This window comes from Sciurus carolinensis, chromosome 13 (assembly GCF_902686445.1).
Source record: "Sciurus carolinensis chromosome 13, mSciCar1.2, whole genome shotgun sequence".
Taxonomy (NCBI): Eukaryota; Metazoa; Chordata; class Mammalia; order Rodentia; family Sciuridae; genus Sciurus; species Sciurus carolinensis.
The window spans coordinates 72,632,202-72,647,368 of record NC_062225.1 but is presented as its reverse complement, the minus strand read 5'-3'; the positions used below and the strand labels follow the sequence as shown (position 1 = coordinate 72,647,368).

The 15,167-nt window shown below is 38.0% G+C and overlaps 2 protein-coding genes across 7 annotated transcripts in view; one reads left to right on the top strand and one right to left on the bottom strand.

Moving 5' to 3' along the window:
- Positions 1-10,738, bottom strand: part of Rbks (ribokinase) — an 87,433-nt gene extending 76,695 nt beyond the window's left edge. For all 5 annotated transcript variants that reach the window (XR_007104607.1, XM_047522119.1, XM_047522116.1 and 2 more), the window contains exon 1: positions 10,587-10,738. Coding sequence is in view for 4 of the 5 variants with exons in the window: in XM_047522119.1 (XP_047378075.1) it covers positions 10,587-10,675 (89 nt within the window). In the remaining variant the exon portion in view is untranslated. The remainder of the gene's footprint in view (positions 1-10,586) is intronic.
- A 298-nt stretch (positions 10,739-11,036) lies between these two features.
- Positions 11,037-15,167, top strand: part of Babam2 (BRISC and BRCA1 A complex member 2) — a 404,865-nt gene continuing 400,734 nt past the window's right edge. For both annotated transcript variants that reach the window (XM_047523282.1, XM_047523280.1), the window contains exons 1-2: positions 11,037-11,160; positions 14,465-14,616. In XM_047523282.1, the coding sequence (XP_047379238.1) occupies positions 14,489-14,616 (128 nt within the window). In that variant the 5' untranslated portion in view covers positions 11,037-11,160; positions 14,465-14,488. The remainder of the gene's footprint in view (positions 11,161-14,464; positions 14,617-15,167) is intronic.

Sequence of the window (15,167 nt, the reverse complement as noted above, 5' to 3'; positions counted from 1 at the left end):
CCACTGCATCCACCTTCTAATGGCTCTTTTAAAGTCTCTTTCTGCTAATTCCACTACCCCTACTATTTGTCTCTCTTTTGATTAACATTTTCCCTTCCCTCTTTGTCTAGGATCAAATTTTCCTGATTATTTGCAGGTCTAGGGACTTTGTTTGTTGTACTGGGGATTGAACCCAGGAACTCTCACATGCTAGGCAAGCACTCTATCAGCCTTATTTCATCCTATTTACTTATTTAATCTATTTTTTTAATTTTCAGGGGTTGCCACCTTTGCAGAACTTTAATATCTAGCAACAGACTTCAGGGAACTTTGAGGCAGATTTTTAAAGTTTTCCTTGATCAGCTTCTTCTGCTCCAGTACATTCTCTCACACATTCCAGCCTCCTTAGCCTCCCTAAGCTATGAACTTTGTTTTCTCAAGCATCAATGTAACCATGCTGTCCTTGAATTCCTCTTTATGCCAGGGTCAGCAATAAGACTTCAGGACTCACTTTGCCTATCTTTTCTCTTCTTGATAATACTCCTGTGCTGCCTGTTTTTTGATATCTGAAACAGTTGTTTTCTAGTTTTTAATGGTGGGAGGATAAATCTGGCAGTAGTTACTATAAAATGATCAAGAGTTAATATTTTTGAGGGAGTGATCTATCCACTAAAATTAAGTTTATGTACATGATAAATAATATAATGAGTTAAAATCAGGGAAAAGCTGGGTACAATTGTAGCCCTAGGAGAAAAGTAAACCACTTATTAAATTTCCAAGTTGGAATAGTGGAAATGTGATGGGAGACCTTATAATCTTTGTTCAAAAATAATCGTCAGAATAATGGTCATAAAGAAGGACATGTTATTTTTATTTTTCCAATGTGAAATGAAGGACAGAGTAGACAAGGTTCTGTGAGAGGCATATTCAAAAGAGTTCAAAATATTAAAAACATTTTAAAATAAAAATACTATCCAATGTCAACAAACTATTTTGGATAAGTGAGAAAAGGCAGGAGAAGTGCATGTGTGTGCATAGGGGAACAGGGAGTGGAGACTGCCAGAAGGTATGTATGGGGCACTGGAAAGTGAAAAAATTAGGATGCAGAAAAATACAGCAGAAAGGGGACTGGTGACACAAAGACATTTGTCAAAGTTTCTGAAGAATAACTTTTAAATTCATTGAAGAAAAAAAAAAAAGGAATTTATGTAATAATAATGATAGTGACAAATTACAGAACCAATGTTTTCTTTTCTATTTTGCCAATTAATTATAGTAAATTTTAAATTCCAAAATGACTTCTGTTACCACATTATAATTATCTGGGCTACATCTTCCTGCCATCTGCTGGTATACTTTAAAGAAATAGAAAATGGATTTTAATTTTATCCTAAACAAAACAGAATTAGAATGATAAATCAGTATAGGAAAAAATAATGTATGTAGGAATTATTAAATTATAATTTATCTACTATTCTTGTCTTTGATGATCATGACTCTTACATGCCTATCATGAATAACTGAGAACTGATTATATTACATGTGAGCTTACTACACTCAAGACAGACTAGGGTAGGCATTATCATGATCTCTGAGGGAGAAAGTGAGAATTCAAAAAAGTACTGGCTTATCCAAAATCACATAGCTGTTATGGAGTTGAACTTTATTTTAATTCAGGTCTTTTGAATCCACTGCTACAGTCTTTAAAGCATGCTGTGCTATTTTCTTTGAAAATTAGTATTCTCTCAATTTTGACTGTAATAGTGGATATTTAGTTTCTTTAACAAATATTTGTTTATATGGCATTTATAAAAGAGCATTTAAAAAACCAGATTCTACACTAAAAAACAGAGTTTGTTCCATCCCATCACTTCCTTGACTACAGCACTAAGTGATGTTACAGGAGAGTGGTAGCTACTACTGCAATCTCAAAAGAGTGTTCATTCCTAAACTCTTATTTGAATTTCAAATCTCTTCCCATATCCTCTCCTCTATGCCTGAAAGTTCTTTCCTTGTTTCTTAGCTGAGCTAAACCATTCGCACCCTGTAACATTCAACTAACCCATCACCTCCTCCAGGAGTCCTAATGTAACAGGTCCAGGTAGGATTAGGTGCCCTGCCCTATCAATCTACATGAGTTTCTCTTATGGCATGCTGTTTACCTGTTATCACTATGCCTAAGACTGTGCCTATATACACCATGCATCAATAAATATTTGCTGAAAAGATACATTATAGTAGATACTATTTTCTGAATGCACATTGTACAATAAATACTGATCAACAATTCATTTAATCATTACAAAAAACCCAAGAAAAAGGTACTGTTATTTTCATCTCTTTTTATAAATAAGGAGAATGAGAATCAGAGAGAATAAAAAACAAATCCTTGAATAAACAAAACAAAAACACCTTTGTTCAGCCCCTAACAAGTAGTAGAACCAGGATGATCTGACTCCAACAACCATCGTAAAGTATTATTCAAATGTACCTAAGTCTCCTTGAACCTGTTTGTATTTCAGATTCTTATTACGTCTTGTGTAATTTCTGGCAGTTATAATTCTGAAGAACCTAGATGCTAAGGTGGGAAGGCCAAATAATGGTGTTCCTTTCTTAGAGTTAAAAAAGAATTAAGTTAATAGACAACATGTTCTCAAATATAACTCTTCTTCTTAAACCCTTGAGTATACTGCTTTTTATACAACCTACAATGTAACAGAAGAGAGCATGCAATTTCATGTGAAATGTGAATATGACTTACTTGTACTCTACAAGTTTTACAAGTTTGAAAAATAGTACACATGAATCCAAATACACTGGAACTTACGATATATGTGAATGAATTACATTCTCCAGTGAAAAGACGACATTTTATTCTTTTATTTATTTTTTTGCAGTGCTGTGGATTGAACCCATGGCCTTATGCTTGTAGGACAAGCACTCTACCAACTGAGTTATATCCCCAGCCCCACAACATCTTATTTATAAAAAATAAAAACACACAAAAGACTAATATCTGGCTATGTATTTATAAGAGAGATATCTAAAGGTTAAATTACAAATGGTAGGCATTGGCATGCTGGCACGTGCCTGTAATCCCAGTGGCCTGGGAGGCTGAGGCAGGAAGATAGAGGCCAGTCTCGGCAGCTTAGCAAGAGACTGTCTCAAAGTAAAAACAAAAAGGGTTGGGGATGTAGCTCGGTGGTAAAGCACCCCTGGGTTCAATCTCCGTGTGGCAGCAGTGGGGTGGGGAGTAGGAAAAGATATATCAGGCAACCACCAAGGAAAATAACTCTGGATAGGTTAAATTCAGCAGGAAAAGGTAACAATTCCAGACTGAATTCAACTAACAAAACTGCCTCAAAATATATAAAACTTACATAAACATAAGAAATTGACAAATCCATCATATCACTGTAGGTGGCTTTTAACATAACTCCTTAAATAATCAACAGATACAAGGAAAGTCAGCCTGGCCTAAGGGACATATAAAACACTGTAACTTAACACTCTTCAATGAGTATCATGGTAGGAAGGCAACAGTTGTGGTGGAGGCTGAAGTTCAGAGGATGGCAGGGAGGCCAGGGAAGGCAAAACACTGGGAGGAAGCAGGTTCTCCACTACTAGAGAAAAGACTGAATAGAAAAGGAAGTGGGTGTGGAACAGCCATGTGGGGTCAAGGTAATGATGGAGTGTTCAAGTAAAATTTAAGATTCTCTAGGAGCCTTTCTCTGGTTTCTCCTGTTCCTGAGACCTGGCTGTTCAGCAATTTCTGGGCTACTTTATAAAAAAGTATGTAGTACTACTTGAGGTAATTTAAACGCTTATTACAACCTACTGAGCTGAGCACTGTACCTTGTTTCAAGTTGTCAGTAGGGCTAAGGTCTGCTGGAACCAGAGTCCCCACACAGCTTCTATTATTATGCAGCCATTGTGCTATGATTTGAATGTGTTCCCCAAAGCTCAGGGTAGATCTGTATTTCTCATTTTAAAATGAAATCTCTTAATGAAAAAAAAAAAAAAACAAAAAACCAATATTGTTATCACAGTGTATGGACTGTAACTTTTCAAACCAGTGGTAAAAATGCAAATGTAAAATATAATTAGTAGCTAGGCATGGTGGCTCAAGCCTGCAGTCCCAGTTACCTGAGAGTGGGGGTGGAAGGATCACTTCAGGCAACATAGCTAAATCCTGCCTCAAAATTTTTTCTGTTTTTTTTTTTTTTTTTGTAAAGGGTATTTGCACAAGGTAATTTGTGCAATATTGTAGAAGAATTGCACTGGAAAAAATTTTTTTGACCACAAGGAAAAATGCCAATATACGTGATGCATTTGGGAAACAAACTAAAAACCAAACTAAAACATAACACCCCAAAACAGAAAACCCAAATCTAAAACAAAAACAAACAAACCCTTCAAATTTTATTTGGAAAACAAGTCAACCATATGCATACAAAGATAATTTATAATTGCCTTTTGCAGCTATACAAGAAACATTTTAAGTCAAGTTAGTCATAAAAATCGTTAAGAAAATAAAGCAAGACAGATAGAAATCTTTTAAATGCTTGTATGAAGACTTCAAGATTTCAAAGTACCTTCAATCAACTGTCATACAACCTTATACAATTCAAAGAAATCTTGACCTTGAAGATCTTATAGTAAACCACTAATTAATCACTACATAGCAAATACCAAAATGTTACTGAATTTATATTCAACAAGGCAAATTTTGATTTAGTATGATAACTAGGGAAGGAAGACACTGAAACTGTCTAAGGTCCTTCTGGGATCCTCACTCCACCTCTGGCATTCATCTCCTTCAAGAAGTTTCCTTGTGCTTCCACAGAGCCTGTAGGTACCTATTACATCAGACTACAATGATAGTTTTTTTGTATCTGCCATCCTCCTTGGGCTCCAAGTTCCTCTAGATCATTTTACTAATTGCAGCATCCCTAGAACCTAGCACATTCCCATATTTCAATATTACACACAAGGCATCAAAACACTAGGGCAAAATTCATCACAGATGAAAACCTTGTTTTCCCTAGAATAGAAACGAAGAGTCAGGGCACAAGAAGCTGGCAAAGGGATGGATTGCTAGACTGCTTAGCAGCAATACCCTGTAGGTGCCCTTTCTTTCTCATATGTAATACTTGTTTAACATCTATTTTCATTAAAGAGATCCAAATTACCATAATCTCATGGATGACTTTGACATTTGGCAATACAAGTGACAGAAACATGTTTAACAAAATACTATTAAAATGGTAACTGATGAGCTATTTTCACAATCAATTTAAGGAACAGAAATAATGAGATGATGATGATATATTTCTCTAATATTGGGAAGGTATGATAATTTTGGACTAGCATTTCTTTGGATTTTACTTTCCTAAAAATGTGACTGTAAAACACATTTTTCTGATTGAAAGAGGCTTCTGGTGGGACCCAGGTTAGAGAGGACTATGGTAAACACATATAACCTTTTCTAGGTAAGGAATCAAATTTTGATTTTTTTAAAAAAGGATCTAAGGCCAATGTTTTGTCTGCTTTGTATGTAAAAGTTTCTAAATTCACTAATTTCACTAACAAATCTTTTGAGAATTAAGCAGTAATTTCCTGATTTGCCAAGGATTAAATTTAGATGCTTGGGTGAACATGAGCCTTATTGTTTAAGCCATCACTTTTAATTGACAGCATGTTAAAGAATAACATGAGGGTATTAGTTGACATCATAGCCTATTGCAATGGAAATGTGTTCATATTAAGGTTGTCTCACACAAGTTTTAGGGGTACAGAGATACTGAAAGGCAGGAAATAAATTACATGAAAAATGCATCCTGTAAATGTTGAAGTACCCCAGGAGTTCAGACCCTCAGTGATCTCATCCTGCTTCCTAGCTTTAAATACTATCTACACACTGATAGCTCTCAAATTTATAACTCCAGGTCAGTCCTCTCCCTTGAACTCCAATCTCACATATCTGCTTTCTTGATCTCTAATAGGTACTTCAACCCTCACATGTCCACTCTGAGTTCCTGACACAGTCCTCTCCCTACCCAACTCTGCTCACAATCTTCTACATCTCAGCCCCTCCCAGTTGCAGAGGCTGTAGAACTCAGGAGTAATCCTTGACCTCTCACTCCTCCACAAATCATATCAGTTTTACCTTCAAAATATAATGAAAAGATGCTCATTTCTCCCCACAGAAGAGCTTTTGAGCTATCACCATTTCTTACCTGGCTTGTTGGGATCCATCCTGAACCTGTCTCCCTGCTTCTGCACTTGTCTTCCTTTGCTTTTTTACTAACATAGTGATCCTATTACAATCTAAGATAATGTCACTCCTCTGCTCAAATCCTCCATGACATTTCATCTCATCCAGAGTCCATTAGTCACTGACTGCCCTCCCTACCCCTTCTTCCTCAATGTTAGCCTCCTTACTGTTCACTGAACAGGGCCTTTGCATATGCTATCCCCAATTGGGAGTGTTCTTTCCACAAGTATATTTATGGACTGCTTCTTTTCCTCCTTTACATCTTTATTTAAAATCATCTTCTCAGTGAGGTTTGCTGTGGCCATTGATCTACACTAAGTACTTCCATTCTCCTTGCATGTTTTATTTTTCTCCGTGGTATCTATTAAATATATCACTTATTTTCCTTATTTTTACTGATACCATCTGTTTCTCCTCTAGGATATAAGCTCCATGAGATAGAGATTTTTGACTCTGTTTCCTTTTCATCTAGAGAAGTACCTGATACATAGTGTAAATGTAATAAAAAAGAGTTCGATAAATAATAAAAAATAGGGTGATGCATGTCATAACAATTAAGGTCTATTAATGAAAGTATGATTAATCAATCTATGAAACTAATTTCTAAAAATGTATCTTATGTTATTGGGTTTTCATGGAAATTTGTCTTTGGAGCAACTTTTGTCTTTATTTTCTATAAGAACAGGCTTGATTTATGTTTGCAACATGAAACTTTTAGAGATAAATGTTCAAAAAGGAAGAAAATAGTGATAAATTTAGATGGGTATTAATGCCCATTGTTTGCTATGTTGGGTGAGCTAATGATTTTTTAAAATTATTACTACGTAGAGCTTACTATTCATAGCAGAGTGAAGTTAGAAATGAAAAAAAAAAGTTGCTCATTGATTGAATTAGCAGTGTCTGGAACACAGTAATGTAATATATAAAGAAAGTTGGACTTGGACACTATCCAGACAGCTTAGCTCTTGATGTAGTTTTACTTCTGAAGTGATTCTACAGTAAAGGCATGGTGTCCAGGTTGGTTACAATTAAACTTTGGAAGAAAATAAGGAAGAATAATGAAGATATTATCTTTAGACCCAAGAATTATAAATCCTTGTTATTCCTTATCAGATTATAAGGGAAACACTTAGTGAATGCACAGACAAAAAGCTTTCAAATGAATTGCAGATGAAAGGGCAGTATTACTAGTCAGAATTAGTGGTAGAATGACAGAATGGAAAGATAAGGGTTGGGTTTCAGCCTTCATTATGCCACTAACTGGTTGTATGATTTGGGGTGGGCTGTTTAAGCTTTCTTAGTTACCTCATCTGCAAAATGTGAAGCTGGACTGATCAGATCCAAAGGTTTCCCAAAAGAAGTCCACATCCCAATCCCTAGAACTTGTGAGTATGTTATTAAATAGCAAGGGGGAATTAAATTTGCTCAGAAACTAATTAGCCTGAGTTATTTGATTGCTCCCATTATAACCCCAGGGTTCCTATAATGGCAGAATGGTGAAGAGTCAGAGTGATGCCACATGAGAAGCACCAGACCAACCCTTGTTGTTCTTAAAGACAAAGGGGCTACGACTAACTGAAGAACACAGGTAGCCTCTAGAAACTGGAAAGGGAAGCAAACGACCACTGCTAGAGCATCCAGAAAAGAGCACAGCCCTACTGACACCTTGATTTTAGCCCAGTGAAACTTCGAACATCAGAAGTCTGTAACTAATCTGTGTCAAGACTAAATTTGTGATTTGTTTCTAATACAATAATGACATGCACAGTAACTAGCAAAGTTGGACCCAGGTTTATCACAGATGCAGGATTTTCATAAAAATCCTACATTCAGGCTGGGAATGGTGGTGCATGACTATAATTTCAGTGACTAGAAGGCTGAGGCAGGAGGATAGCAGTTCCAGACCAGCCTCAGCAACTTAGCAAGGTCCTAAATGACTTAGTAAAACTGCTTCAAAATAAAAAATGAAAAGGGCTAGGGATGTGGCTCAGTGGTTAAGTGCCACTGGGTTCAATGCCTGGTACTAAAAAAAAAAAAAAAAAAAATTCTATATTCAGAAATTCTATAAAATCTTCAAAGCCATAAGTCATCAATGATTATTAGAAGTTTGTAGACAAGATGTGGAAAGTAAGAGAGTTTACTGGGGAATAAAATTTAAACTTGTGATTTATGTGAAAAGAATAAATCTGAATATTTTATAAAGCAAAGAAAATGGCAAGGGAAATTAGAAACATTATCCAGGAATTTCTTACTTCTCTGGGTCTTGGTTTACTCATCTATAAACTCAAGGTCTGGGATAAATCATCTCTACATTTTTCTACTTCTGAAATAAGATTTTAAAATCCTTACAGATAAAATGGGCCTTTGATATCACTTTCCATCACCAACCCTAAAGTTCATCATTTTAGAGAGTACTAGTTATCTTTAATGGTTAAGCTTCATAGAAAAGACTCAGTTTGCTAACAAGAAGTGCATTTGAATTTTAATTGTGATATTTTTATTTAGGCAGAGTGCATAAGAAAATTGTATAGCTTTCTTATTGTCACTTCCTGAATGAAAGTAAGGTAAAAATTTAGCTAGATGGATTTCCCAAATAATTAATTATTGTACATGTCTGAAGACTTATTCTTTTAAGTAATTAAATCTATATGTTTCCTTCTTTCTTCTTGCTTTCCTTCCTTCATGCCTCTTTTATTTTGTGCTGAGGATTAAGCCCAGGACCTTGTGCACTGAGGACACCCCCAGCCCCTAAACTCTGTTTTTGACAAAACTATTTCTAAAATGAAACACATGCCCTAGTTACATATAAATTTTAATGAGTACCATATTATCTTTTCTCAAAGAGTCATCGCTAGTAATATCAATTACTATACTGGGTTGTAAGACGGTGATGTTCTAGAGGCAAACTATGGAATGTGGGATGTTTTGTAAGGCTTAGGAGGTAGGGATGATTTTTTATATTTTTAAAGGATTATTTAAAAAATGTGACCTAGTGCATATATGACCTCCAATCCTAAAACATTTTCTATCTGGCCCTTTATAGGAAGATTTGCTGACTCTAAGTCTAGAAAAAGATGTGTAGGCTTCTTCACCAATCTAGTGAACAACTAGATTGAATTTTATGCTCTCTGTCACATCTATTTTGACAAGGTAGCAGCTCAAATATTTGTTAAAAAATAAAGGCTGCTGGTATTTAAAATTCTTTTACCGTTGTTACACTCTTCTGCTTATTTGCAGGTTTTTGTCAATCACTATGCCTGCCCCTAGCAGTCTCTCTTCCTTTTGCACTCCATCTTTCGAATCTGTTTGGAAATTTGATAACATAGTTTAAAGACATTTTAAGGAAGTTAAGATTAGATTAGTCATGTGAAGACCCTGGATCTATTTTCTGAGGTAAATACAGGTGGTTTAGTGCATGGATTTGGTGACTATTTCTAGATTCTGAGTTATCCTATGGCAAAACAAGATTTAGGGACAGATGAGGTCTTACTGTAGTATGCCTAATAGTTTTTTTAATGATATAAACCTATAATAAAAAAACCTGTTCACTCGTATATTAAACTGAAACAATCCGAGAGGTAGGATTTTCTTGGAATTTTTTTTTCATACAATTGTTTGTAATTAGAAAATCCACTGTCATTAAAAAAGAAGATAAATCAGAAGGTTCTCTTCTCCAAAGTAATGGACCTAACTCATCTATTTTTATTTGGCACATTTTCTGTCCCTGTTTGATTATTTTTAGTGGTTGTAAATATTGTGTTTATGGATTTTTGTTTTGACTCACACTCTGGTTGCCATAAGGTAACCCGTGATTACAATACTGAAAAGTAAACTGTAAATGTAAAATGCTGCAGGAATGCCAACAATCAATACAGCGAAAGGTGAGTGACTGTCTTTTTGACCCCTGCTTAACTCATTATTTTACACAACAATCTCAGCGATTAATACCCAATTCAGACAGTGTTTCGGCTGACAAAACACTTCTTTCAGTGCTCACAACAACCCTGTGAGGTAGGCCTATTCAAGGAGGTAAAACGACGTGGTCAAGTCGCCTGGCAGGTCAAGGGGAAGGCGTAGCAGCCTGGCCAGTGGACTTTGGAGGCGATCTGGTTATACTAGAGCTTTCACTGAACCCTGCCCTCTACGACCCTCACCTGCTATTTACCTTTACAAACTCGAATTCTGCCTTCTCCGTATCAGGAAGGCAGGCTGCGGGCTGCGGAAACCTGTAGTTCACACCCAGGGCGACCCTGTGGGTCCCCAAAGTCCCAGGGCCAGGCACTGAGCACCGTCCGCCCCATTCCGCGAGCCTCCCGGGCGCCCGACTAACCTGACCAGGTCGGTCATGCAGGAGCCCACCACTACCACCGCCGCCACCTCCTCCCGCCACTGCCTCCTGGGCTCCCCGGACGCCGCCATGGCTGAGAGGTGGTGCCGTCCAACCTGGACGCTGACCTTTGCCCTTTGCCCGACCCTGTAACCAGAGACGCCGCTCCTACCCTCCTAACGACGCGGGCCTTTCACACGCTTACGCGGGTCGCCCACCCGAATGCCCGAACAACCCCGCCAGACAACGGCCCCCGTTCTTCCAGGAATTGTCTCCCGCACCGCCTCACGTCACACAGCCCTCCTGATACTACGAGTGCCCGCGCTCCTCGCCACGCGCGAGGCAGGAGCTGACCGGGAGCTTTCAGGCACGGCGGGGACGCCTTTCCGAGAGCCCGGCGGGGAGCGACTCGGGGGCGCGCACGCCGCCAGGCTCCCGGAGGGGGCGGGGCGGGACGTCCGGGCGCGCGCACGCATCCGGCCCGCGGTGCGCGCGCAGGTCGGTGCGTCGGTCGGGGGCGCGCTCGGGTAACCTGTACCCCACGTAGTCGCCGGTTACCGATCGGACTAAGTTCCAGGTACCAGGACTGGGGCTGGTGCGGGGAGGTTGGATCCCGAGTCGCACAGGTGGCGCAGAGAACCATGGTTTGAATATGGCCAGAGGGCTCGCCTCCTCTTCCTCTAGAGAAGGTCCCCCCGTTCCAAAGATGCCCTGATCACCCCCATCACGCTTGTCCACTCAAGAACGAGTCCCCCAAACCTCAGATTTCTCTTTCTCCCTTTCTGGCCCACCCCTTGGTCCCTGATTAAGCCCGCAGGGTAATCCCGCTTTCTTTTCGCTTGATGAGGGGATCATACAATTTGGGAGAAGGGAGAGTGTTCCCTTTTAGGTGTTCTCTGGAGTTGGGTAGTCATTCTTTGAGTCTGAAACGATTTGTTTTTCCTGTTGTTGCCCCTTGGAGAAATTGCTTCCCCAGTGTGACTTCCCTCGTGCGCTATATGACGTTGACGTGACGCAGCAGGTGGCCACCCCTTTCCGTTCCATGACGTCAACCGGACACGTGTTTCCGTGTTTGTCATCTTATCCTAATTGCAAGAGCCTGGACAGTGCTTTAGACGTCTTTATATTCCCCAGGCAGCCTACCAGAAGACCTGATGTGACCTTGTTTTGGGGCGACAGATCTTTGTAAAAATGTATTTTTGCATTTTCCTTATGCAGTACGTCAAAATCAGGAAATACAAATTAGAGAACTAGCATACAAGAGAGGCTGGTTACCCCAAATTTCTGCCTATCTGGGATTTCTTACAGTATTGCCGTTGTCTCAACGTCTTATATGCGGGAGGTGCCCCCAACCCATGTCCCTGCGCACTGCACCAAAGGACCACTATCTTTGGCTATTATTCAGTGACCTGATTTTGGAATCAGTACTTTTTCCCTCTTTCTTAGATAAGTCACACCTCCTCATGATTGAAACGGATGTTAAACCTGCGTGGAATCTTGCCCTATCAAAAAAATAGTATTGTGACTGTTCCAGAAATAAATACAAATTCATTCCCTCAAGTGTCATCCTAAAGTCATGATACTTGCTGAATTGTAATGGGTTGTGGTCACTGTTGGGATGGCTTAGCTTTTAACTAGTGAATCATTCAGGCCAGATTCAGCAGTAGGTCTATAGTAGTCTAGTTTGTCTCTGGTTTTAAAGAGACAAATTGTTCATTTTAAATTCTGAGTCCTGATGTCAAAAAAATCGTGAAAAAAAATCACCTTGCGATCTTTTAAATTTAATTTGTTACTTGATAGGAAACAGGAATAGTGAACTTTGAGAATTCTCAAAAATTGCATTTAGATTTGAATTCTCATCTGTTTGCATTGTTTGTGACTTTGAATATGTATTTTGTCTTGTGGAACTTCAGTTTTCATGTCTGTAAAATGGGGACAATATTCACCAGAGAACAGAGTTGTAGAGGGAAGTGAATGACATTCTAGAGGGAGGTGAGTAATATAGTCTGATAGTGAGTAGACATTGAGAATTTGTTGATTCCGTTTCCCTTTTATATAGAAATGAGAGGTAAAATAATAATGGGTACTGTGGGAAAGAACATGGAAGAATAATGTCTGTGAGATCCTTATGCTTTTTTTTCTGAGATGAGTATTTTTGTGTTTTGCTTATGATCTAGATAAGCATCCATACAGGAAATTGACATCTGTGGATAGAAATAAAGGTAGAAATGTTGCAGAATAGGAAAAAAGTCTTCAAAATGATTATATGGATTAATATTACTGTTCAACCCCCTGGTAGTTATCCATATCATCTGCAAAATGGGAATTAAAATACCTGCCTTATTACCCAGGTTGTGAAGAGCACCTGCAGTAATGTGAAAACTCATATTTATAAGTGATAAAATGTTATAAAGGAAAGGTGATTTCTATGATTGATAGTATAGTGCATAATTTTTTTTTTCTTGTGATGACAGTGGTGGGGGAGGTCATCTGCTAAAGGGTTAGAAGAGGAGCTTCTTTTATATGGGCAGAAAAGATCATTTGGGGACTAAAGCTTATAGTATAAAGCTTTTGCCACCTCAGAGGTACTTCTGAGTTTCATCACTATTGAGTGTCAAAACATTCTTATTTTTTGCAGAGAATTCTGCAGCCCTTCCCTTTATTGCTGTCTGAAATGAAAATACTAAAATAGTATTTGTTTTAATTTTTTCAGTATTTGTATGTTCTCATGTGTTGTAATATATGAAAATTAGAACGAGAACATCAGTTACTTGTATTTGTAACTGGATGGAAACTTATTTGTTTTTGATGTGGGATTATTCTTTGATGTTGAGGAAGAAAATGATCATTTGAATTAACTTATTCACCTCTGAAAGTAGAGACTTTCATTTAGAATTCTGTTAAGAGGAATTTATGTACTCCCTCTTTAGCCCCATGAGTTTCCAAGTAATTTAGATATGATTTATTGCTTTTGCTTTTTATTTTCAAGTATAAGGACTTTTTAGTGTCTTATAGTCAAAGACTGAAAGATTTGTATTAGTCTTTGTTGCTTAGTATCTGGACAGGTGCGTGGTTTTTTTTTTTTGTTTTTTTTTTTTCGTTCATGCTGAGGATTGAACCCAGGGCCTTGTGTATGTGTGCTTTCCCTTTATTCATTTGAAAAATGTTACTGAATGCTTAGCATATGCCAAATACTTTCATTAAAACACTAGAGATTCAAGTCCCACTAGGAGCAAGCTCACGTCAGCAGGGGCTTAGAATATACTGTGGAGGAAGGTATATCAGTAGTAAGTAATTTTTAATAAGTAACAATTACCAGCTGGTTGTGCTTGTTTTAGAGCTTAAAATATTATGAATCAAGTGTTTATTCCTTGTGGGGACCCCAAAGGAGGGCTTCCTAACCAAGTGGGGCATTTTTTTTTTTTTTATGTTGGGAGGTAATTGTTAGTGAATACTTATTGGTCTCAACTGAAGTGGGAGAGGCAGCAAAAAGATAGAGGGAGACAAGTTGTTTTGAGATAGGATCTGTGTTGCCCAGGGTGGCCTCAAACTCCTGAGTATTACAGGTACAGATCACTGTGCCTGGCTAGAGTGGAACAACTTTAAATTGATTATAACAGGAATCATCTTCAGAAAGGAGGAGACAATTGTACTTCAAGGGTTCTGTTTCTGAAAAGCTGTGGTGCAGTCTATATCCTGAGTGACTGAGCAGCAGGGAAATGATTTCTTTCAGAGGGTCATTTCAAGAGATTGCTTAGAGGAGGAAACAAAGTATTTATTTATGCAAGGGAAAATTCTGAGGGCTGTGCCAACTTTTATGAAGCTTTGTTGCATCTAATTTTTTGTTGACTCTGATCATCGTTCTTTTCTTTTGCTTTCAGTGGTAACTTACAAGTCAAGTTAAAATGTCCCCAGAAGTGGCCTTGAACCGAATTTCTCCAATGCTCTCCCCATTCATTTCTAGCGTAGTCCGGAATGGAAAAGTGGGACTGGATGCTACAAATTGTTTGAGGATAACAGACTTGAAATCTGGGTATGTACCAGAACCAATTCAACCTTTACCTAATAATAAACATTTCTTACCAGAGTCATAAAAATTGAATACCACAGAAGTCATGATCTCATCATGTCCTGATTCAGTTTTTTTTTTTTTTTTAATATTTTAATTTTATTTTGCGGTACTGGGGATTGAACCCTGGACCTCCTGCATGCTAGATCAGCACTATGACACCAAGCCACATTTCCAGCCTGATGAATTGGTTTTGTTTGGTTCTTGACTTTTTATGTTTCGTGTATTTTTATTTGTGTTGTGGGCCATTGTATGACCAGAATGTTCGTGTCTTTTTTCTGGCTTATCTCTTTGTTAAAAGTGCCATGTGGCTTTTAGCAAGTGTGTTTTTCATTCATTGGCTTGCTTCCTTGTTTACTGCAATTCAGCATAAATGATAAGAATTGGATTTTGAGATTTGGCATCTGACATAATTTTATAACCTCTCTTAATACAAAACTTATAATAGCAAACCAAAACGAGTTGTTCCTTATTGTGGTGTTAAAATAGCAAGATCTCACACCTAGAAATGTATA